This window comes from Epinephelus lanceolatus, chromosome 21 (genome assembly GCF_041903045.1).
Source record: "Epinephelus lanceolatus isolate andai-2023 chromosome 21, ASM4190304v1, whole genome shotgun sequence".
In the NCBI taxonomy this organism is placed as follows: Eukaryota; Metazoa; Chordata; class Actinopteri; order Perciformes; family Serranidae; genus Epinephelus; species Epinephelus lanceolatus.
The window spans coordinates 35,344,998-35,364,543 of NC_135754.1; the positions used below are offsets into that span (position 1 = coordinate 35,344,998).

At 42.2% G+C, this 19,546-nt stretch overlaps 1 protein-coding gene across 1 annotated transcript in view; it reads right to left on the minus strand.

Moving 5' to 3' along the window:
* The window catches only part of ankfn1a (ankyrin repeat and fibronectin type III domain containing 1a), a 167,460-nt gene that overhangs the window by 131,368 nt on the left and 16,546 nt on the right, over window positions 1-19,546 (minus strand). The window contains exon 5 of the mRNA XM_033611087.2: window positions 17,277-17,560. Within this exon, the coding sequence (XP_033466978.2) occupies window positions 17,277-17,560 (284 nt within the window). The remainder of the gene's footprint in view (window positions 1-17,276; window positions 17,561-19,546) is intronic.

The following is a 19,546-nucleotide window of genomic DNA, read 5'->3' on the forward strand; positions in this document are numbered from 1 at the left end:
TTAAACGTTTAAGGAGAACTGGGCATTCACATCATAATGTCCAGTTTCTAAAATACTTTAAATACTTTAAATACCTTCTAAACTACTGCTTACAACAAGAACACAACTACAACTACCGTCTCGCAGTGGTTTGTCTCCATCCACCACTCAAGTTGCAGTTTATATCCACATCTGTCCAGATTCATTTCAGCCATGATAGTTGACAATGCTTAAAATATGGATGTCACTGAGAGAGCACACAAGATCTCTACAATCAGCACAGTTTCAAGATTAGAGTCACTAATTCAGTATCTGACCAAATGTCTCCCCTTCTGTTCCTGAGATATGACGTTAAAACATGATGATGTCACAGTCAAGCTGAAAAACATGTTCGGGTCCATGACCTTTGGATGTTTGTGCAAAATCTGAATATTTTTCCTCAAGACATCCTTGAGACGTTGTGCTCCTAAGAAGTGGACGGATGGACGGACAAGCAGAAGGCATGAGCCCTTTTTAAACAGGAACTGTGCAAATTTGCAGGAAAGCCCAATCAGTCTTCTTTCAGCATTGGCAGTATAAAAACAAAATCGGGGAGTGCAGCAAAATGCCGCCTACCTACTTTTGTTCATACAGAATGCCCCTTTTTCAGAGCAATGGGGGGCGTGAGCAAGTAACAAAACGTGTAGCTCAGCGTGTGACGAAAACAGCGACGTACTCCGAGAGAAGCCGCGGCTGGTCAGTCCTTCGACAATTCTCTTATAAGTCGGCCCGTCTTCGTTTGCGAGGGCAAGGAGGGCGCGCAATTCCTTGTCTCCCCAGTTGATCATCTTTACAGTGTCTGTCAGGTTTGCGTTTCCCTCTAGCTAGCTGCTCATTCTTGCTATAAGTTGTTTCCTGTTAGTCCACCGCCAGTGGGTCGCACGTGCAGCGTCATCAACAGCTCCTCCCACAAGTCTTCAACAGCCTCTCCCAGCTCTTCCTCGTTCTTTTTAAACCAAAAAGGTTTAGCCAATATGTCTACCCCTACGCAGCGGAAAATTGGGCACCTCGGATCAACTCGCCAATCCGGCTCTGTGTGTCTAAACGCTCGCAGCTTGCCGGCAAAACGGCCCAACATTTGCCGATAATCTGGCAGTGTAAAAGGGGCTATCATGTCTAAAGCCAAAGCTGTCTCTGGTGCGGAGGTATAAAAACTGACCAGACTGAAACCATGACTGTATAAAGAGAACTTAATTCCTATTAAAGTTGTAAAGCGATGCATGAAGCCAAAAAGTTTGACCTCCATGAGTTTAATTACCCAGCGTTGGACCCAAGAAGCAGCTGAGCAGCTTGCTACTGGTTTAGCACTCCACTGACTTAAATGAGGACAAAATGATCTGTGCCGCTCTTCTTGACTTTCGTAATATTATCAATCGGTTGTGTATTGATGCATCTGAATCGCTCTGTGATGCAACAACACTGCTTTGTTTCCCTGAAGTAGGATCCCTGCTGCCACCACAGGTGTAAGTTCAGACTTTATGTTTTTTTTATTTATCAAACACAGAAAAGTTTCACCTCTTCAGACTCTACTATCACAATGAAACAATACAAGAAGGGAATAATCGACCTGCTCCGAGGGTTCATGCACAGACTTTGCTTTGCTTCGAAATTGTAGGAGCTGTGGTATCATTGATAAAAAAGAATCAAGAATCAGTGAATCATAACTCGTCTGTCCAGATCCAGGCAGGTTTGTCTCCAGTGTTTGTCAGTGTTGAGCTGATCCGTCTGAATTCTACGGAAATGCACCTGTTGACTCAGGAAGAGGGACGACCAGGGTCATGATATCTATTAGAAAGATAAAGAATGACGACCGCACACGCACACACACACACACACACACACACACAGTCACAGCTATCCTCAAAAGTCATCTTTTCTATGATTAATCATCTGTTTCACAGTATCTATCTGCATCAGCAGGTCAATTTACTGCCTGGATCTCCTCAGGCAGTAAAGCAGTGATGGAGGAGGTGGAGGAGGAGGTGGAGGCAGACAGCTGGTGGCTCAGTCACACTGATTCAATTGTCACAGCTCGTCTCAAACTTTCCACTGCAAATTTAAAAGCTTTAAAGAAAAACAATATGACCCAGAATTATTTATTTACTGGACTTCAATGCCAAAATCACAACACAGCAGGAGAGTTCCCTCAGAGGAGGAGGAGAGGGGAGGAGACGAGGTGAGGAGGAAGTGTGGAGAGGAGGGGTTGATTAGAGGAGAGGAGAGGAGGAGGAGGAGAGAAGCAGAGGAGGGAAAGTGAAAAGGATTTAAGGAAAGGAGTGAAGTGAAGAGGAGGTGAGAAGAGGCAGGGAGGAAAGGAAGTAAGGAAACAAGGTGACCAGAGGAGGTGTGGAGATGAGGTGAGAAGAGGAGAGGAGAGGAGGTGAAGAGGAGGTGAAGAGGAGGTGTGGAGAGGAATGAGGGGAAAAAAGGAGGTGAAGCGAGGTAGGGAGGAGGTGAGGAGAGAAGAATGGGAGGAGGGTAGATGCAGAGAGGAGGGGAGAAGAGGAGGTGAGGAAGTCATAAGAAAAGGATGGAAGGGGAGGATGTGTGGAGAGGAAGGGAGAAAAGGAGGTAAAGCGAGGATTGGAGGGCATCATAAGAAGAGGAGGTGAATAGAGGAAGGGAGGAGGTGAGGAGGGGAGGGGGGGTAGATGCAGAGAGGAGGGGAGAAGGGAAGGAGAGGAGGGGAGAGGAAGAAGAGAGAAGGATAGGAGGTGATCTATGAAGGGAAGACGAGCAGGGTAAGAGGTAAGGAGTGGAGGGGAGGTGAGGAGAAGACAAGTTCTCCCCCTGCTGGTGATGATACACAAACAAGCTGTTATAGAGCCCAAACACACACACACACACACACACACACACACACACACATATACACACACTGCAGCTTGTTTGTTTGTTTGTCTTTATGGAAATTGAAGAAGCAGGTGGTGCAGCTCTCAGAACTGAGTATATCAAACTGGGAAAAGTGAAGTTTTGGACTCTGTAGTACACACATGCACGCATACACACACACACACACACTGCAGAACAGAGACAGATTGTTGTTACATTTATCAGGAGGACACACATCAAGAATAAATCTCAGATTGATTGTGTTTGCTGTCTAAACGATCTTTTCTCTGATAAACGACAGCAGCAACATTTCCTTTTGTTTCTGAATATTGAGGCAACAAACGAGCTTTAAGACAAACTCATCAATTACAAATTCAGAGGAGGGAAAGTTTCCATATTTCATATACTGAGAGGGAACGTGACGTAGAGCTGATTGGATCCTATCCTGATACCTGGGCGCTGGTTCAGTAGGTTTTGGGATGTACTGCAATTTTTGTTTATTTTTTAACACTGTACCATGAGAGGATGCTGACTCACACACTTCAGCAGACTTTATATCATGAGGCATATTTCCAAAAACAATGCACGTCTTAATTCAGTCTTTGACTTTTATTTCAGCAGCATCACAGACTGCAGAGAAACATGATAAATAAACAAGTGATGGGTTTTATGGTTTTATTTTTAACACTTCTATTGAAGCACTGTGAGACCTTGCTCTGCGAAAGACGGTATATTAAATAGGGCTGACCCAAATGCTTTAAAGCTTCCAAGCTTCAATTGTTGCCATGGTAATCAAGATGTAAATCAGCATTTGAATGCTTGGGTTTTTGTTTAGTCTTGAAAAGAGGTGGTAAGTGTCTGACACAGATGAAGTCCGTGTCCTCAGCGAAGTCATCGACCCCAGTTTCAAGCAATTAAAAGGAGTAGGTGAGACAGACTGCAGTTATCTGAGGCTGGCGACTGTAGTAAAGCACCTGCTTTGTATCTAATAATGCTGCCCAACACGCACCCATTCGTCAAATCCGATCAATCTTTTAATACACGCCTTTTCCCAAAGATGTGTGAAGCTTTAACCCCGTTAATCTCGCCGGTAGTAAACGAGCCGCAGCACTAAGTTATGAACGACCGTAGTGTTGAGACGCTCCAACGTTACCAGCTCTTTTAGCTGTTAGCTTACTGTTTTACATTTGGCGTAATTTATTATCCTGCTGCAGCGTCCTCCTGCTGTCTGTGCGTCCTGGCTGCTGCGCCACTTTTACGCGCACACACACAAACACGGAATAAAGATGCCGCGGTGGAGACAGGAAGTGAAGATAACTTGAGCTGACGACAGCTATGCTTGTTACTGTGAGTGCAATAAAACCTCCTCAAGGACAAAGCCAATACTTTATCAGTACAGCTGATCAGCAACATGTAAACATGTAGAAAAGTGATACTTCACTTTATTCTTTCTACACTTCACTCAGTATTGTGATTTCAGGAATATGATTTATTTTATTAACATTTTTATTCCAGTGTAGTTTCCAGTGAAATATTAAGTTTATATTGTGACTTTGCTGTTTTAATGTTACTGTTGCTGCTCTGGAAACATTTAGTTATAAAATATTCAGTTTTATTTCTGTTGTGAATTTATTCTTTTTAAATAAATGTAAATTGTAAATGTTACACTATTAGTTCTCTGAGCATTTCTTCCACACAGTAGCAAATATTTGTCCTCTAACTGAAAAATCTCCAGTTGAATCAATATCATCGGATCGAATCGAAATGGAATTGATTCAGGAAATCAGTGGCGATACCCAGCCCTAGAGAAGAGCAGGCAAAAGTTCCAGAGACAGACTCAGTACAAGTTGTAGCAACTGAAATTCAGCCTGTGCAAACCCCAGTGCACCCCCTGTGGGTTCAAAGTGGGCTGGAGTCTAATCTGTGTAACGGCAGCAACAGAAAGTTTTCTGATCTTGGGAGAAGTTTGCGCTGCGCTGGCTGAATTCAAGTAGCTATTGGAGTCCTCAGACTGTCCACGATTTTCTGCTTTTTGACTTTGGCTTTGTTTTTCTAAAACAGATATGATGTCACGTTATTCATAGATTACCACAATAAAAGTGGCTACTTATTACCACCTCTGCCTTGTTATTATTTCAATTCAGGCAACAAAAAGTTGTTGTAAAACACAGACAGCCAAGTGACAGCGCAGAGACAGAAACATCCCGCTGTCTTTGGCCTGTGACGTTGGAAAATCCTCTACCTTTCCTTAACTGTTTTTAACCAGCGGGGGCCCTGAAGCACTGATAGAAAGGTTGAATCCAGCCCAACTGTTGCAAAACATAGCCTCAAAAACAAATGGGTACACATCTGTCATGCTAAAAAAATCAAAACCACAGAACGATGTCCCCCAGCTGCTTTAGTTTGTTCTGTTTGTGAGGCCTGGTATTGATTTGTTGTTTAACTTATGCAGCCACTCGTTTAGAGGATAAAATAAAAACAGCCTCAGGGAGAGTTTCTCAGGAGACTCCATTTGGTGGGAAATGAAACCAAACTGAGGGAATATCTGCAGGAAAACAATAACTCGTTACCCGGTCAATCATTTACCAGAAAGCAGCTGTGTAATGTCACATCTGGAGTCATATCTGGACAAACAGAGAGAATCTATATTAATCATGTTGATGCAGGTGGAGGTGAAGCAGAGTCTCAGGAGAATTCAGCAGGTTTCTAATGAGCTGCAGCGGCTCTGTGATGAAGTGACACCGTGCTGCATTATGCAACATGGCACTGCTGCTGTCCACCACCTGCTGTGTCCTCTCCAGCCTGCAGCCAAACTTTCCACAGAAACAAAAAGATAACTATGTCTCTGTTTTACGACGGCAGCGAGGTAAACACACCAGAAGCTGCTGGGAGGATTTTCCAATGTCGGCCTGAGTGACGGGCCGAAGGCAGCGGGATGTTTCTGTCTCTGTGCTGTCACTTGGCTGCCTGTGTTGCCTGGAAATGTATTATTTACTGAGACAACGGAGCAGAATGTCACCGGCCTGAGAGGACGCCAGCTGCACCTCTGCTTTTATACTGCATGTCTTCAACTTAAACCTTAACTGGCAGCTTAATGCACAACACAAACACACCATCTGCTCCTGGTCTGCTCCAGAGTTTATCGTCTTGCTGGGAAACTTTCTACTCTTTCTTGACTTCATACAAACTGAAATATTCAGCAATGAAACGATTATTTGGGCAACACACAACTAGTGAGCTATTCTGATAACCGGCTAGAAAAGAATAAAAGATTATTTCCCTCCAAGGTGAAATGTTGGCTTTGGCTTATCGATAGTTTCAACAACACTGACTGCATAATCACTCCAAGTCACTTACACAAAATGTATTATTTTCTCTGCTTTTTAGCACAGTCAATCCAATCCAGGGTTTCAACGACGTTAACAAAGAGGATGTGTACATTATGTGTGAAATACCAAGCTGTCGTCGAGGACACTTTAAATTCACTGAAGAACAGTGGCTGGTGTATAACATTGTACACAAAGAAACATAAACTGGTATTGATGAAGGAAGAATGTGCTGTGACAATGTGAACACTTCACGCTGATGTACACACAGTTTCACCTGAAATAGCTGCAGGTGAGATGAGGAGAACATGAATATAAGTTGAATGAAGGATAAACATTGTTTGTAGTTTACTTTAGGGCTCTGATCTCTACACAAACTTGCACAGTTTCTGTTCAACCCCGATTCGAGCGCAAACCACAACAGCAGTTTTGGGCCTGAGCCCAATTAAAAATAAGCAATATCCTTGCCGCAGCACTGACGGCGGGCGTGAGTCCATCCTGCAGGCCATCACTGCATGTCATCCCCTCTCTTTCTCCCACTTTCACACTTAAAAACTGTCCTGTCAAATAATGAAAATGATGCTTTTCTGCTGTGAAAAAATATATATTTCACATTTTAATATTAAAACATTTATAACTAGCTAAATGCTGACATGTTTCACCACGACAGGTTCGGCAGAGCGAGCTGCGCACCATGGCGCGTCCCCATATTGGAGTGTGCATGGTGGTCCAATGCAACACAGCACGCAGATGATGATCACTGCTCTTAGCTGCATTTTACACACGTCTCTCCCACTGGTGGGGTCACCGTGCAGCCAGAGCAGAGGCAAGTGTCCATGAATAGCGGACGCGGGGTATGCGTGGGACATGTCCCCCGCACTTGCCGTATCTGTGCCCTCCATCCCCCACACTTTTTACAGCTGTTACCACCGTTCAATTTGTTTCTAACATGTGGTCACGTGTTTTTCCGAGCCGTCTTTAAATGCACCATGAGTAGATGGCGCCAGGCACATACACATTCTGTCGTGTTGCGGTCAGAATCAATGCACAGATGAGGCCTGTGCTGCTGGGCAGTGCAGCAAACCAGCCAGCAAGAAGCAAAAAACCTTGCACAGTTTCTTCCAAACAAACCGTGTAAGTTGAGTAATGCTGTTGCATGTAGATAATGTTAGCTAAATGATGACTAATTAATAGATGCCTATATATCAAATTAAGCTAGTTAACAAGAACACTAATGTTATCGTTACCTATGTTAAATCACTTGCTAGCTAGTTTCATGCTAGGAATAAACACACTCCTCCTTAATTTCTGCGCAGAACTTGTGCTCACTATTGCTTTGCACATATTTTATTTAATCTTTTTGCCACAATATAAAGAGCAGGGTCAGGAAAGAGACAGTGGACCAGAGGCCAGCAAAGATGATCATGCAGGGTCTTCACAGGTGAGGAGAGATTATAACTGGGTGAGAGAAAATATCTATAGCATAAAAGTGACTTTGAGGTTAATTTCCACAGCTATGTCACCACTATTATTACTAATTCTATTTATGAATTTTGCTTTGCCCATTTGTTTTCTGAGTTTGAGTTGAGTTTATTTATTTAAAACAGGGACAATACATATTAATGAACATATACATGTAAATATGCAAGATTATAGCCGACGGCTAATTTCCATCTTTAGTCCCTTCTGCAGGTTGATGTCAACAACATAAGATAATAAAATCAATAAAACAACAGTAACAACAAGTAGAACAGTTAGCCTTCATGGCCAGTATGAGCAGGAGGAGTAATTACAGAGAGAGAAAACGTGTCCTTGAAAACACAATAGGACAGAAAATAAAAAAAGAGAAGCAAGAACAATGAAACAGTATAGTGGATCATGAAACATACAGGCCAAGGGTCAGGGGACCATACGTATTTCACTAGTGTTAAATGCTAAAATTAGATATCAAAGGGCTGATTAAAGTGCAGAGTGCTGAAGTGTTAAAGTGTTAGGTGCGTAATTATATTGCAGATTGCCCGATTGCACAGTAAATATAAAGTGCTATTTTAAATGCACAATACTCAATACATATTACATTAATTAAATATCAGCAATGGCAATTATATGATACTGGGAGTACCCCTTTTTAAGAATATAAAGTGCGTCTTGCCTTGCACGTAGCCCTAATACCTAAAAAGTAAATAAAGATATAATAAATAGTGAAAATATTAATGGGGAAGAGGGAGTAGTAGTAATGATAATAAAGCAGTGATTCTATATTATTGCAATAGAATAAAGAGGGACAGGGAGAAACCAGGCAGGTATCAGGACAGGGACCTGACAGCACCATCAATTATCAGCCCAAGGCTTCACAGGTAAGGAGAAATTATAACTGTCTAAGGAAATGTCTGTAGGAGAAGAGTGACTCTAAGATTAATTTTCACAGCTATTTCAGAACTACTCTTATTTATGCTCTGAAATGTTTTTTTGTCTGTATTGCAATAGGTAGCACAGGGAGAAGGCTTAAAAATATTTGATTAATTTTGCACATCTGTGCTGTCATATTTGACTAAAATGTAAAATACATCTTGATGTTGATATGTTTAGTGTTGTGTCACTTTCTGTCTTCATGCCATTCAATTAAATTATGTGGCTTATTACCCTGTTACCTTGTCAATTCCATTTTGTGTGCTAATAACTTGCTAACAGGAATGGTGTTTTACTGAATTTTTCATGTTCAGTGTTGTCATTTGGCACTTAGTTATCTGTCTACTTAGCCTGTAGATGCTCGAGGGTCATTCTGTGTCAACTCAACCAGAGTTTGGCAGCTAAAACTTTAGACTTTGATAGTATATCATTTTAAGAACTAAAGTCGGTCCCTGGTGCTGTACTGTGGCTGAGTTATGTGGCTCTTTAGCTGCTACGGAGAGGTGCAACTGAATGCGAGAGGATGATAAATCACTCGATAGACCTCTGAACAATTTGTCCCCCTGACTTCTGAAATGATGGCTATGCCCCTGCCAGTGTCTGTGGTTAGTTCTCACAGGTCTGTAATAACAGCAGGACAGTTACATGTCTGTTATGTAAACTACTTAAGTCAGCAGGTGAGGTTTCTTTTTGCGCTGCTGCAAAAAGAAACCTCACCTGCTGACTTTAGTTGTTGAGGTTTCGTTTTGCACTGCTGCAATAGAGCTACAGTTTGTTAGAACCACTAGACCAGTGAAAATATTTTTTTGTCGCAAGGATAAATTGTCTCACATGTTGTGTCATATCTGATCGGCTTTTCCAATTGGACTTTGAACTACTGAGAACGAAAACTGGTGGCCAATTGATCAGAGTACCCCTAACTGGGGGTGTTTCATCTATAATCCTTGCTCAGCCGCGACTCTGGCTGCTTAAAGTAAAAAATACAGCAACAACTTATTGTTATGGAGAGATTTTTTTACTGATACAGCAGCAGCGTTTTATCAAAGCATATTGGGGAAATGCTGGACACAGAGGTCTAATGAGTGGTGGAGCAGGCAGACAGATGTTTAAGGGGCATTTCTACATCCACTCACAGCTTCTCTGCATGAGTTTAATGCATCTGGCCCCGAACACGACTCTATCAAACAGCAGGTGAAATGTGAACATTTCCTGTAATGACTGTTCTCTGTCGTACTGTTTAATTCGTTCATGAAACCAGCGACCAGGAGGAAACGTGGGAAATGACTCAAGATTACAGAGCGAGTGTGGGGGTAATGATGTGTTTCACCAAGCTTTCCTCTGAGTGAGTCACAGAACACACAGCACTCGGACCATGATTCACTGGGACTGCGGTCGCTCAGACTGTGACAGCCGAGGCACAGAGATCCAGGAAAACGAGTTAGAGAAAGGACAGAAATAAATCAATCAGACTCTACGGGCGGCAGCAGGAGAACCAGAGCCATCAGTCAACACTGAAATAGCGTCTTTTATCACCACACAGCCAGAATCTAGGAAGAAATGCAGCACTGTTTTCCAAAACAGCCTCGATCCATTTAGAGGGAAAAACCCTCAAACAATAAAACTCCCATCAGGTTTAAAGTCAGAGACTGAAACTCTTCAGTCACAGAGGAAAACTCCATCTAAAAAGCTGTTAGATGGAGAAAAATGGAAAGAAACTTTGCTCTTGTTTGGTATTTTCAACACTAATGGGGTGAAAAATGTGAAGATACTGTCAGAGCTCCAGCCTTTTCACACCAGCAGCCACTGGTGCTTCCTACTGAAAGTTTTGGGAGGACAAGCACATCATTTAGGAGCACCACTTAAACTGACCCGCAATGCAACACACTCATATTCTTTCAAACGTAACTGTATTATGTGGCACTTTAATGTTGGAAAAAAAAGAACCCTGAAATTATAAAATTGTCAAATAGGTTTTTTTAGTTACACAGGTGACAAGTTTCAAACTTCCTGTAAATATAATCCAATTAATCTCATGTCTATACATTTATTTTGTACATACTCTGTGTTTATGCCTTATTTAAAAAGCAGACATAGTCACGTTTGTCCTGGGCAGTTTCAATGCATTCACCATATCGGTCTGAATATGGGGGCACTCTTTATCAGTGGCTGTTTAAAGAACCAGTGTGTAATATCTGGCATGGTTTATTGTCAATCTGAATCTGAATCTGAATATTCTACCCATTAATATGTTTATACAAGTGTATAATCGCTATAAAATAAAATTCGTTTGGTTTTCGTAGCCTTATAATTATGCTTTTATATATATATAGCAAGGGCCTTGCTTTAGAGAGGTCGCCATCTTGCGCCGCCATGTATGTAAGGCAGCCCGAGCGGACAATCAAGCCAGCCAGAGAACGCGTTTCGCGTGTATAAATGAACCAACAAAGACAGCGGAAGGAAGGAAGAAGGAGGAGGAAACAGCAGAGAGTGTTAGTAGTTCGTCGATAGAGAGTAGTGAAAAGTTTTTTTAGTTATAAAGTTTGCGAATGGACCACACTTACCACACAACAGGAGAGAATGAACCCGAACCGTCATCTGTGAGGAAAAGAAGACGCAACTTCACTCCTTGTGATGCACTCTCTGTGGCGTTTTTCGTCCTGATGATATATCTCCCCAACGATGGTAGCAGTAGCACCGAATCCTATTCTGTGCATTCAGCCTCTCTTCTCGCCCACTCAGCATCAAACACATGGAGTTCCTCATCTGTATGCTCCGGCTCAAACAGGTATGGCTCTGGGTCTGTGTCCGCTACAAGAAACTCTTCAAAATCGCGTTCAAAGTCGTCCATTGCAGCTACTATAGTCTGGAGATATCGCTAGGCTAAATAAACAGCTGAGCTCTGTTTACCGGCTACGCTGTCAGTCAGTGTGCGGGCTGGAGATTTAGCAGAGAGGGGAGGGGGGTCCCCACTCGGTATAGTAAACGAGTATGTGTGTAAAGTTATGAAGTGTGTCTGTTACGCTAGAAGAGTCAGAGTTTGGGACGGAGTCTTTTACCCCCTGGAGTGTTACCGGAGTTTCTGGAGTGCTCAAATAAACGGGCCTTTTTCCCGAACGCTCCTCTGGTCTCCTGCTCATGAGGGATTCATTACAATATCGTAACATGGCTTAGATTTCTAAATAAACATTCACCTCGTTGCTAGATAGACCTACTCCTGAAAAACTCGTGCGCAAGGCTTTTTGTCCCTACGAGGCCACCGTCATTTACCCGATGGGAGGGGTGAGCGAGTGAGCCCTGCAATCTAGAATTTGACCACTGATGTCATTGTTTTCAACCCATTTTACACACTGGCCCTTTAACGACAGAGATGCGAGTGATGGGTAGCTTGATGTAGAAACATCAGACGCCGCCTTTGGTTGACCAGAGAATCACAGGACAACAAGATTTGACCCTGCTTGGATGACTGAAAAAAAAGCTAACGTCAGCCCGTCCGTTCACATCTCCGTAGTCAAACCAGTTGACGTTAAAGTCAGAGACAGAAACAAAGTGAAGTCCAAACAAGTAGAGCAGATGTAGAGTACAGTCTCAGGCTGCCCCTCTACCTAGTGTGCAGTGAAGTTTACTTCTAGAGACGTTTTGGTCCCTAAATTTTGCTGCAGAGTGGACGCTCTTGACTTTCCTACTACTCTTTGGCACAGGCAGCTGCAGATGTGATGCAGCAGCACAGAGGAGGAGAAACCTTCCACCTTGAGGCTCTGTGATAACACTATCTTCTCTCTTCTGATTTGAAGTGGCGAGTATACAGTTCACAGATACTTAATACGACACAGTCTCTGACTTTTCTTTAATATCTTGTGTCGATAAAAATGTTGTTGCACATTTCCGATCCATCGTTAGTGCAGTTAGCTTGTTCACTATATTACATAAATGTCGCTGTCACACTGAACGCCGAGCCCTGTTCAAACTTGAACATTTTATATGGAAGAAAAAAAAACCCAGAATCTTTGAATACTCGAATTTAACGGCCAAATCTGATTAGACTGACGAAATCCTGAGTCAAGTACAGCCCTAGTACGGTCGATGACCCAATCTGACACTCTACACGATAATGAAGCACTGATGTTTATAGAAATGGAGCGTTCTTTTTCAATATGAAATGACAAAGGGTTCAAAGTCCAAATGAGAAGCACTCTGCTGCTCCGTCTCCTCAGACAGCATGCCTCTCTTACAGTGTGGTGCTCTAAATGACCAAAGGTAACAACAAGGTAACAACAGCTCTCAAAACGTACAAACAGTTCACTTCCTGCCACAGTGTACTCTGGGCTCAAAGTGACCATTTACCAAGCGACAAACTCTAGAGCTGAAAATAAAGTCAAGTGCCAAAAACTGCAGTTCCTCTAATGTCTAAATACAAAGCAGATTTGGCACAAATGAAGATGGAAATATCAGCTTATCAATCTCTTATCAGCATTAGAGGTTCCTCCCTGACAACAGATACAGAAAACATTATAATTTCCATCAAATGAAAACTAGGAGCTAAGAGGATGGAAACTTTCACAGAGCTGAGGACAGGAGAAAGTATCACAGCAACCAACAAGTCATTCAGCACACAAACCTGTGTGTAACGTTGTACTGATGGAGATGTGAATCCTTCAACACCCTGACAAATGGAAAATCATAGAAATAGTGACACAACAGTCATCTGCCACAGATGATGTAAGACACAGTTGACGTTTAAAGACTCACAAAAATAAAACAGTCATATCCTCCTAAAACTCACTCAGTGCTTTAAAAAAGAACCAAACTGTCACACACGGTGTTTACTCATCAGATGCATCAGTCCCGCCCACATCATTGATTCATCTGTGAACAACAAAAATCATCTACTGAACGGTGCTACACAGTAATCACAAACAATGAATCTATCTTTATACAATGACTGTACAGCCTCGTTTGGACTGCAGATGGTGCAGTTTCCAAAGAGCCATGAAGCAAAGCAGTCTCAGAACCCATCAGCTATCGATCTGAAGACAATAAAATGTCTGCGGGCAAGGGCCAATGTTTCGGCTGATCCACGCAACCCAAGACTTTTTTAAAAAGCTAATATCAAGCTAACTGGTCAACAGATGATAGTTAATGGGTTCTGAAACTGCACTTCGGCTAATGCATTTTGCTTCTCCACAAAAACTGTTTACCTGCCACTCAAACATGATTGGTGAATACTACTCAGACTCCAAACGGGAACCAGAACACTTCCAATACCAAAATCTTGTCCCGTTAAATTTGGTTATTAAAGAATTGTAGTTATATGTAGTAAACAGGACATTCTATGGTGTAAAAAACATGTCCGTGCGATGAAGGCCAACTGTTGCGTCGCCTCACATTGTCTGTGTCTTCGCAATAAAGTCTGCACTTGAACACACTGCACAGATGACAACCCATGGCCAACTATCAGGTACGCTCTGCACCTGTGTGAGAGGAAATAGCTCTTCACACCAGCTGGAGGCAGCAGTCTGTATTCATCATTCAAAAAGGGAAACAGGAAGACCGACAGGATGGATTCAAGATGTCAGTTAGCACTTTAGCAACACAACATGTTGGAGAACAAGTGATATTCACTGTGCGCTAGCAAACAATAGCAACAAATATGAATGTTTCTGTGAAAAATTAATCTCACCTAATGTAACAAGTTCGTTCTTCCTCATTCCCTCGAATTCAGCCGTTTGTTTACTTCCCTCATGTCCGTTTCTCTTCTCGTCCACTGAGCTGAACTGCCAATCAGAGTGACTTCATTCACCACCAGGCTCTGCTTCTCTCCGACGCTGATTCAACATGCTCAATCCACTGAAATAAAGTCGACAACAGCTGACTAGTACCAACAGTGTGGGACTCACTGCAAATACTAGTGCAACTGATGCTCACCAACGACCCAACACTGACCAACAGCTTGTTGTGTCAGGGCCATCAGGGACGGATTGAACTGCTGGGGTTCAGATCCACAGTTCAATCTCCGGCTCCTCCAGCTCGCATGTCGAGGAATCCTTGGGCAAGACACTGAACCCCAAACTGCTCCCGATGGCTGCTCCATCAGTGTGTGAATGGTTACTGAGTAGCAGGTGGCACCATGTATGGTAGCCTCGGCCACCAGTGTGTGACATGAGGTGTAAAAGCTCTATACAAGGGCAGTCCATTTACCATAGCAATATACTGGTGATAATCTAATGTCTGCCATTATAGCTCATTGCAACAATTTGAACCATTTGATGTAGACTGCAGGACTTGTTGGTAACCAGCGAAACTCCAGATTCACTCTTGTTTGAAACAAGCTTTGTCCACTTGGTATATTGCCTTGCTATATTAGCTTTTTTCTTTCAGCACTGCATCTGCCATTTTTGTAGCTTTCTCTGTAATGCCTGCTGCTTAGCGTTTGGCACCTGACCGCTGCCTTTTAATACAGTCATGACCTCAGCAGCGCAGTGTGCTCAAGAACATCAGGAACACAGCAAAATAGGAAGAAAATCCAGTCAGAGGGCAGAGTCTCTGTGGATAAACACACCACCACGCAGTGAGTGATGACTGAGATGGATTACTGCTGTATGAGTCTATACATTGTTTTTTGGAAAAAGCCTGCTTAGTATACCTTCGAAGATGAGGCACCCAGGTGCAGAACAGCCACGGTTGTCCTTAAGATAACAAAGTTGTTTTGAATATCGTGATATTTATCTTTAAATATCGACGGCTGCTTTCTTGAGAAAACAAGAATTTAATCCCATCAATGGATTAGTCTTCCTCATTTAATGAAAAGACTAAGGCTGCAACAGATTGCATTTCCTTTATCCTACCAATATTGTCAAGGGAATACTGTGTGAGACAACTAAGGAGAAAACATCCTTTTGTTTTTTGTTTATTTAGGAAAACAAAAGGCTGCTGTTTTCTTGAGATAGTGACAGAATTATACTGTTATCATAAGTATTATTCCAAGGTAACGTGAGGATTAACCTTCGATCTCAAGGTAACAGGATTAAATAAAACTATAGTCGTTCTTTTGTGATGTGGATAAATAGCAGCTCGGTGTATTTTCTGCTCCTGAGCCATAAAAGCTTTCAGTGTGATTACGGCTCTGACGTCAAATTCTTCAGTTCTTTGTCCTTCAACGCAGCACAAAGCCGAGTGCAGTACAAGTTGTGAATTTGGTGAAAGCTTCTAATTTGAGCCGATGTATTCATCCAACTGTAGTGCAGCAGGACAGGCTGGAGAGCCGGCTGTGTGCAGCCTCTGACTCACCGCAAACATGAGTGTGTAACTGGAGAGGTTCAATGAGTCCAGGTTAGAACAGAGTTATAACACTCTGCACAACGCAGCAGAAAACAAACACAAGGCACACACAGATGAAATCAAACCAACATCGATTCCTGACGACGAGAAGTCAAGAGAGTTTAACCTCAGAGAGTCAACAGGGAACAGTGCCTCTTGGAAACAATCAAACTCGCACCAGCAGTTACACAAGCCCAGATAATACAAAGCAAAACAACATTAATTAAAAAGATAACTATAAACCTAAAACAATGAAGAAACTGTTCTCTGTTTGCAAATACACTGTGAATTCACAAATAAAAGCTGGTATCCAATAACTGGACAAACAAACCAACCTGTCGCCAATTAAGGCAATAAAAATATGGATGATGGTGGAATTAGCTGCAGCAACAGCTCACTTGGTATATTCACTGTAATGTATATTTTAACAGCATAATATCAGTCAGTAAAACAACAGAGTCATGTCACTCTGCTGCTCAGAGTTTCTCTCTCAAAGCTGAGATGAATAGAAAAAGTCTTTTGGACCCTTTCAGATTATATCCCTGGTCGTACTGTGCACATATTCAACTATATATGCCAAAATAAATCAATAAAAAATGTATTCTTACATCAAAATCTCATCATGTTGTCTTCTTGTTTAATATGTGTGTTTACGAAAACTAGAACCAGCCAATTTCAACCAGTAACAGGACTAACATTACCTTTACTGGCTAACAGTTATCTACAGGTTTACCGACAGAGTCAACCTGTTTCAGTGTTGATGTTGGTGTGAGTTAGTTGGGACTGTTGAACAGCTCAGTGTGGGATGTTAGCCACTGCTGCTGCTGCTGCTGCTGCTGCTGCGCTAACCCACAGATGTTGAACTGATTGGGAGGAGTGCGGTTCAAGGGGTCAACTATCTAACCTACTTAATGGCAGCAACAGAAAGTTTGCTGATTTTTGTTATGTTAACTTTGACTTTATGGTTTGAATAGTCATTGTAATCTGATTATTCAGTAAAATAATTTCAAACGACACTTGTTTTCAGTTTGTTGACCAAATTACATTCCTGCTCTTACATCAGATTTTTTTTCTTTTGAGAGTATTCGAGTATTCTGTAGTACTTGAATATGGAAAAGTTGGCGCCTCCCTGTGGTGAAGAGAGGCCCTAACAATAATGTTTGGGCGTCAAAGATGGCAGAACATCCAACTCATCTCATGTTGTTTTTGTTTCCAACACAAAATGATCAAAACACACTTAACATGATCTGAAATATCATCAAACATCATGTGTCATAATGCTGCCTTGTCTCTCCAGTTGAGCTTTAATTTTATTGATGTAAAGATAATAAATGAGTTGAGAAGTTTTAGAAAGGTAAGAATAAAGAAGACACTCACGTGGATGTTCCGGAGCTTCTTCCTGCCCCTCTCCAGTCGACTCAGCAGTCTCAGGTGTGGTTGCTCTCCGCCCGCCTGCTCTAGCAGTCGATCATCAACCGAAATTGTCTTCCTCAGGGCCACCCGGTCACCAGCCCACGGCGTCCCGCCTCCCTCAGTGAGGGGGAGGCTCCTCGCACCAACAGCATGTCCTCCACCCCCACCACCTCCACCTCCTGCTGCCGTCCTGTTCCTCCCCGACACGGGAGACAGATCAGGTGACCAGAAGCCGCGCTGCACCGAACCTGGATGAGAGAAACCAGAGACACCCTGCTGTTACTGTACACCACACACACACAAACACTTGTACAGGTACAGATGACATGATTATAAATGGAGAAAATTACATAATTTTCATATCTTTAAAGAGCTGAGTGATAATTAAATATTATCAATAATTCTGAGAAAAACGTCAATAAAAATTACAGCTAAGCTTCTAAAGCTAAAGAATATGTTCCTGTTTCACATCTAAAGAAGTTGGTGCATGGAAAAATTATTTCACCTCATAAACATTTGCCACACTGGAATAAAAATCAATATCTATTCTAGATGCTGATTATTTACAATTGCAACACACATGTATGTTTTTAAATCTGTCTGCAGTTTCTGAAATTTCCCATTTTTCTTTGCGGATTTTATTTGGCAGGATTCTGCTTTGAGTTATAAATAATAAAAGCAAAGGCCAACGTCTCCCGTCAGTCAGATGTAAAGACCAAAGATAAAAAGGTGAAAGTGAAAAGCAGCAGCAGGTCAGAGAGACGCACGCTGACGACTGAAGGGATTTAAAAACACCACATTTAAAAGTCCATTTTCAGCGTCTTACTTTACTTTGAACACAAATCCTGCAACTTATTCTGCCAGTTTCATGTGTCCATTCATTCAGTGTGTGTGTTATCAGGTGTCAGGCTGCAGGCCAGCTGACAACCTGAGCTGCTGCATTAAAACTGCATGAGGAGACTCAGAGATAAAACAGTGGGAGCTCCCTGTGTGTGTGTGTGTGTGTGTGTGTGTGTGTGTGTGTGTTCACTGCAGGTACACAACACTTTTATTCTGAAGGCACTGAATCACCACTAACTGTCCTTCCAGGCATTTACAATTTATCAATAACGAGAACGACCATAAAGTCAGAGTAAACCTCTATTACTCATCACACCTAAATTAGCACAACTTGTCATCAGGTGAGGCCGAGACATTCTGATGGAGCGATTTTTTTTTGACATGCTTCTGTGTACATGAACTGAAATGTGTCGTCTGTGAGTTACAGCATTAAGTTTTAATAATTATTGTTTCCAGTCATTATCTATATGTCTGAAGGAGTTCTGTTACTGTGGCTCTGCACCTCAGCAGGTGGAACTCCTTCCCAAACCTTCCCAGACTCTTTCCTGCATGAACAAAAATTCTATTTCTAAAGTTGTGATGTTTACTAAAGAGTTCATCTGTTTTTTGGGTCAACGAGAGGAGACATGGCAGAGTTAGTGTCTCAAGAAAACTAAACATGCCTCAATGTGGCAACATAAGAAAGAAAGAGGTGTCCTTACTGGCCGTGAGTGACAGAGCTGCTGTTTTGAGCTGAACTTTCACCGGACACTGTGTTTCTATTTAGTCCTGCTGCTCCCTTTGAAAGCGCTGCAATGGACGGAGAACAGCTGATTCGTGAGGTTGAAATGAGAAGTTATCTATACGATACCTTATAATTTCACTACGAAAAAAAAAAAATTAGTGACTGAACCAGCTGAAAGTTTCTGTTTGATGATCTCCGCTAATAACAAGCTCGGCTATTTGCTGCTTGCTATATTCTGTCATCACCAGTAAACATCACAATATAAAACATGAGTGTTCTGTTTAAAAAGTACAGACGTAGGAAGCTACTCACTACTCCTATGCTTTTAGGACACGGTGTCATTATGTTCCACTCAAGTCAAGGGCGACTAGATCAAGTGGTAAAATTTGTTACACCGGTCCAGTCCAATGTTTGGCTTAATATCAAACCGGTTTGAAGATTTTTACACCAGCCTGACCCGACTAGAAATGCACTTTCGACTTCATGTCAGAGGAGGAGATGAAGACATGAAGACATGTCAGCCAACAGCTACATTTTTTATCAGTGTGTATGTGTGTGTTAGTGAATGTCACAACCTTTCTGTCTGAAGTCATTTCACTTTGTAACATGTGAGGAGCTGAATTCATACCTGACCTGACTCTGACTGACACACAATAGGCAAAAGGCCATA